Consider the following 6,094-nt stretch of genomic DNA (forward strand, 5'->3'; position numbering starts at 1 on the left):
ACAGTATGAAAAACCATCTTTAGTGTGGACGGCAGCTTTAGGGCACAGAAAGTTGAGTGATTTTTCAATTCCTGAAGTTGAGTCCTCATAGTTTGTAAACACAGCTGAGTTGAATGTCACTTTGGGAACATGTTTTCAATTGACTATTTGATTCTCTGAACATGAGTCATAAATCGTGGAGTTGTGTTTGTTAGGACCTGGTGACATGACGGTCTTCTCTCTCCCGTCTCTCTAGTCGTGCATTGAGGCCCATGAGAAGGACATGGAGCTCTCATTTGCTGTGCAGCGCAGCAAGGACATGGTGTGTGGGATCTGCATGGAGGTGGTGTATGAGAAAGCCAACCCCAGCGAGCGCCGTTTTGGGATCCTCTCCAACTGCAACCACACCTACTGTCTCAAGTGTATTCGCAAGTGGAGGAGTGCTAAGCAATTTGAGAGCAAGATCATAAAGTGAGACTCCTCCCCACTCTTCGTTTGTGCTTTCTATTTTGGGGAAGAATTTAGTAACTTGTGCCAACTTTCAACCAAATGGACCGCATTTAAATGCATGCATTTTATCTCGAAACTGGGGTGTTCTAATTGGGATTTCTTTGTATTTCAGCTAGCTTCTAGGTTAGTTGGTCTATCGACTTTTACTTGAATGAGGAAACCCTATGTATCAGTTAGTAGAATCTTCGTGCTTTTTCTGAGGAGATTGTGTTTAATGGATCATTAGCCAATTTAGGCTCAGTGAACAAACTTCTAGCTCTGAATGTATGTTTCTTGACATTGACATTTTCACTTTCCTATTCCATCCATTAAGCTAGCCAATAATATACCATCGTTTAAAGACTGTTCTCATAACTGAACAAAAACTACATAATCTAAACAGAGCAAAGTTACAAGAAATAAATTTATTTAAACGAAAGAAAAAGGAGTCTGTGTGAAATGTCTTCTTTTGTTTTTGTTTTTGACCTAAGTTCTTTTTAAAAAATGAACTGGCTAGCCATTGGGTTGGATTTATAAAGGAGCTTGTCTTGCCTCAAAGAAATGGTCAGTTGTGTGACTGTGGAACCCTTTCAGGAAATCCCCACGTGCCTTTCAGTTAAGTTCTTTCAAGCTGGAGGCGACACACCAGGGTGTGTCCTTGAAGCGTGGGCTTCTAAAGGGAATGTGCACTGCAGCCTGTTCATTGTTTCCCAGGTCCTGCCCAGAATGCCGGATCACATCTAACTTTGTCATTCCAAGTGAGTACTGGGTGGAGGAGAAAGAAGAGAAGCAGAAACTCATTCAGAAATACAAGGAGGCAATGAGGTATGAGCACTGCAGCCTTTTCTCAAGCCAAGAGCCCGAGGGAGCTTGGGTTCACTTTGAAAAGAACAGTGCTGCATTATACACTCCTACCTCCTTCCTGCCCTTCTTTTACTTCCCAGGACAGTTAATTTGTCACTCCATAATAGCCAGTATGTGTCTTGCTATAACACAGTCCTTGGGGTGCATGCCAAGGGACTGTGTTATAATGAAGTCTCTACTGCTGATAGCCAGAACCCCACACATGGGGGCCTACCTTATTCTGAGGCCATTTAGAGCTGTCCTATATTGTCTTTGGGACCTGCTGTACTAGAGCTATTAACCAGCATGGACTGGAACAAGGTGTCTGTTGGTGTTAGTGTTTTCTGCATTGGCACACACAGGTTCATAAGAACACACCTGGGGGGTGTCAACAGACATACTGGTTCCATCCCCATCTGTTTAAAGAAACCCTGGATGATAGTCAAGTAGAGACCTGAAATCCACTGTGAATAAGGGCTGCGATATTTTCCTTTCCAGCAACAAGGCGTGCAGGTATTTTGATGAAGGACGTGGGAGCTGCCCATTTGGAGGGAACTGTTTTTACAAGCATGCGTACCCCGATGGCCGTAGAGAGGAGCCACAGACACAGAAAGTGGGAACATCAAGCAGATACCGGGTAACTCTCGCTGTTTTTTTAAAGGAGGGGAAATGCCACGCTATCAGTTGTCCTGCACATATTGGGGTAGGGGAAGGAGAAGGTGAACACTCAGGTCTGGGAGTGTTAAAGGAAGAAGCAAAACTGAGAAAACTGGGAGGGGTAGGAAAGGAGAAAGTAGTGCTTAAAGCTGTAGCCTAAACTTTTACATCAAACAGCCTGAGGGGAGGCATTAATTGGTGAGATGGAAGCCCTAGGTGAGAAGTCTGGTTCGTCATGCCCTCTGGTGTGCTGGACGGTTTGCCTTAGAAACAGCAGCATAGAAGATACTGCTCGACAGTGCCATCCCTATCACGGCCTTGTTTTTTACAGGCCCAACGAAGGAACCACTTCTGGGAGCTCATTGAGGAAAGAGAGAACAGCATCCCCTTTGACACCGATGAAGAGGTTGTCACCTTTGAGCTGGGCGAGATGTTGCTTATGCTTTTGGCTGCAGGTGGGGACGACGAACTGACAGACTCTGAAGACGAGTGGGACTTGTTTCATGATGAGCTGGAAGATTTTTATGACTTGGACCTATAGCATCCTTGTGTGGCGTGTGGAGTGGTCTGCTGAGCCTCAGACAGTAGCTGTCCCCTGTGGTGGTGTGGCAGTGCCTGTGATCTCTCCTAGGCAGGCCTATCAACTCCAGGTGCTGTCCTCATAATTTTACCCAGGGCCTGTCTTCTCCACCCCTCACCTTTCCCCAAGGAGTGTGTTGTTTTCTCTGTTGAAAAAAGTTACAAAAATAAATCTTCAAGTTAGTTTTTTTGTAACATGAATTTAACTGTCAGACAGTTAGCGTAGGTTTGTTGCGTCTTCTGTTTCACCCAGATTGTGTTTATGGACTTTCACACTCATTTTGAGGACCCCGGGTTCAAAAGGAAAGCACTGGCTGTGCTCAGGGGTCCAAGAAGAGGAGTGATGGGTGTAGGGACCTAAGCTGGCGGGTGACTTCTGCTCCGACACAGGAGGTGGATCCTAGTGGTTTCTGGTGAAATCTGCACATCTGTATTTTACCTGTTCCCTCCCCTGTAATCCCCACCATGTGCACTTGTTCTGTGGTTTTGGTCTCTTGTTTAATTGCACACAAGTAATACTACTGGGTAACCAGAACCAGGTGCGAATGTGTTGAGCTTTCTACTGTGTTTTGCATGATCAGAAAATTGCAAGAAGACGTAAGAGGCATAGGGTCATCAGATCAGTGCAGAGTCGGAAGGCGTCTCCCAGGGCTGACTTGGTGTGTGAGTGAGTGTGCGTGAGAAGCTTCTCATCCCTGCCTAGATGAGTATTCTTAGCCTCAGTAGAGAAACATGGTTTAGTGGTTTAAGCCTTGTGTGGCTAATAGATCTTAAAGGACAAAGCAGTATCTCGGTAGTTGTTAATATAGCAGTGCTAGCTCTGTCTGCCTACATCAATAGAGAAATGGCCTTCTCCGTAGAGGTTAAAACTATCTGGTTCTCCCATATATTAACACAAACTGGGTCTCGGATACACAGTTGTATTTAATGTTTTATGATCTAGTCTTTTCCAGTTCAGGCACTTTTGGCAAAACCTTTGTCTTCACTCGAGGCATTTGTTGTCAGGTTTTGTTTGTTTGTGGGTATTTGCCTCTTTCCACCCATGAGCTTTCAGGTAGACCGAAGTGATTTGGAGCTACATTCTAAGGTGTTTATTGTAGTGGAGTCATGGGTTGAGTCACATTTTCCCACTGAAGGGTAGGTGATCATCTGCCAGACAGCTGGAGTTAAGTGGAAGGATGCCTTGACGGGAATTTCTCCCTCACGTCTGTTGCTCTGTCTCCTGAACGTAACGTGGAGCTCTCTTGGTTTCTCCATCTACTGCTTTGATTCCCTGGATCACTCATTCTTCACTTTAAGAAAAACAAGTAATTGTTGCAGAGGTCTCTGTATTTTGCAGCTGCCCTTTTGTAAGAAGCACTTTTCCCAAATAAAAGAATTTAAAAAAATAAGCTGGCTTTCTGTTTTATGTAATGAGCTGTTTTGAAATGTACAGATGTCAAAGAATAATGTTTCTTTCAATGTCTCTTTGATCAGTTCCTCAGTTGGTCAAATTTCTGTGGGGATCATTGAGATAAGTGACACCTTTGCAAGACACCTAGCCTGTTGCGAAATGATAGAGACAGGAAAAGGGGAATCCTTCCGGCTGGGACCAATAAACTATTGTGTGTTTTAAAATTTGCCAGATAAACTCGAGGCCATCTACTCAGTAAAAGGCACTGTTTCTTGCTACCTGCTCTTGTAGTTGAACCTGCCTTGTGCCCTCAAATAATAGTCAGGTGAACGTGTGACATAAAGTAATCTGAAAGGGTATTTTTCTTCATAATTACTTTGTTAATACAATAAGAACCACCAGGCTCGGTGGCTCAGCCTGTCATCCCGCGCCTTGGGAGGCTGAGGTGAGTGAATTGCCTGAGCCCGCGGGTTCGAGACCCACCTGGGCAACTTGGTGAGCCCTCATCTCTACAATAAATCAAAAATTAGCCGGACGTGGTAGCGCACGCCTGTAGTTCCAGCTACTTGGAAGGCTGAGGCGGAAGGATCGCCGGAGCCCTGCAGGTCGAGGCTGCGGTGGCCGGGAGCGGCCACTGCACTCCAGTCTGGGCGACAGAGTGAGACTCCAACTCAAAACTAAACAAATAAAAATAAGAACCATTCTGCCACTCAACCTGAAAGGCCTTTGGGTGACCTTTTTGCTGGACTTATTTGTAAAACAGTTGCTTTTCTGTTTTAATATTTATATTAAAGATATACTACTTGAGGCTGAGGCAGGAGGTTCACTTGAGGCCATGAGTTCGAGGCTGCAGTGCACTCTGATTTGTGCCACTGCACCAGCCTGGGCAAAGAGTGAGACTCTTGTCTCTCACATAAAGAATTAATGCTATTGAAAGACATTTTCATATCTAGGGATCCTGTGAAAATGTGCTTATTGTAGGCATGGTACCAGCTGTAGGTCCACTGAGCAATCTGTCTCGTAAGCTTGTATACCAGCATCTCCTTTCCATAGGAGTCAAGTCCGCACAGCTGCTGCTGATGGCAGTGCTGTGCCCCCAGAGGGATGCTGAAGGGCATAAGGGAGGGAGGGGTGGGAGTGTTGGAGATGTAAGTGTGGGGAGAGAGGCTGGCAGCTCTCAGAGTTGGAATGAGGTTCAGGAGCTGCCGATTGGCACGTCTGAACCTGGTGGGGACAGTGGTACCAGCAAGGCTCAGGAGACATGCGCGGGTCTCTTCCAGAGTTTATCTTGGAAAAGGCAGTACAGATTTCTTATTTCATGTAATGTTCAAAAAATGGTAAAGCAAATGCTGCCAAGGATTTAGGGGAGATGTGGCATACACTAATCAAGGCATTTGGTCATCACTACCATGCACTGGGCTCCCAAGTCTGCTTTGTGGGTCCATGGTTCAGTGGCAAGGCTCAACTCAGGCGAGTGTCATTTCTAGATGGAAGTATGAGTCAGCCATTGACTGACCACCTCCCCCTTTTCCATGACAATGAGGACCTTTAGAGAAAGTAGCTTTTTTTTTTTTTTGAGTTGGAGTCTCACTCTGTCACCCAGACTGGAGTGCAGTGACCTGCTGGGCTCCGGCGATCCTTCCGCCTCAGCTTTCCAAGTAGCCGGAACTACAGGCGCATGCTACCACGCCTGGCTAGTTTTTGATTTATTGTAGAGATGAGGTCTTGCCTACCCAGGTGGGTCTCGAGCCCGTGGGCTCAGGCAATCCACTCACCTCAGCCTCCCAAAGGCGCGGGATTACAGGCTGAGCCACCGAGCCTGGCAGCTTTTTTTTTTGAGTCAAAGTCTCACCTGTCACCCAGGATGGAGTGCAGTGGCACGCTCACAGCCACCGCTACCTTGACCTGCTGGGCTCAGGCGATCCTTCCCGCTCAGCCTTCCAAGTAGCTGGAATTACAGGCATGTGCCACCACAATTTTTTGACTTATTGTAGAGATGAGGTCTCGCCAAGTTGCCCAGGCTAGTCTCAAACTCATAGGCTCAGGCAATCCTCTCACCTCGGCCTCCTAAAGTGCTGGGATTACAGGCATGAACCACCACACCTGGTCAACTGGGTGGCTTAAAACAGATTTTTTCTCTCAGTTCTGGAGGCT

At 46.3% G+C, this 6,094-nt stretch overlaps 1 protein-coding gene across 1 annotated transcript in view; it reads left to right on the top strand.

Moving 5' to 3' along the window:
• Nucleotides 1-3,938, top strand: part of MKRN1 (makorin ring finger protein 1) — a 20,437-nt gene extending 16,499 nt beyond the window's left edge. The window contains exons 5-8 of the mRNA XM_008058163.2: nucleotides 236-450; nucleotides 1,183-1,293; nucleotides 1,810-1,948; nucleotides 2,300-3,938. Coding sequence (XP_008056354.1) covers nucleotides 236-450; nucleotides 1,183-1,293; nucleotides 1,810-1,948; nucleotides 2,300-2,509 — 675 coding nt within the window. The 3' untranslated portion in view covers nucleotides 2,510-3,938. The remainder of the gene's footprint in view (nucleotides 1-235; nucleotides 451-1,182; nucleotides 1,294-1,809; nucleotides 1,949-2,299) is intronic.
• The last annotated feature ends 2,156 nt before the right edge of the window (nucleotides 3,939-6,094 follow it).

Source organism: Carlito syrichta, unplaced genomic scaffold, assembly GCF_000164805.1.
Source record: "Carlito syrichta isolate Samal-C Ts95f unplaced genomic scaffold, Tarsius_syrichta-2.0.1 Scaffold303235, whole genome shotgun sequence".
In the NCBI taxonomy this organism is placed as follows: Eukaryota; Metazoa; Chordata; class Mammalia; order Primates; family Tarsiidae; genus Carlito; species Carlito syrichta.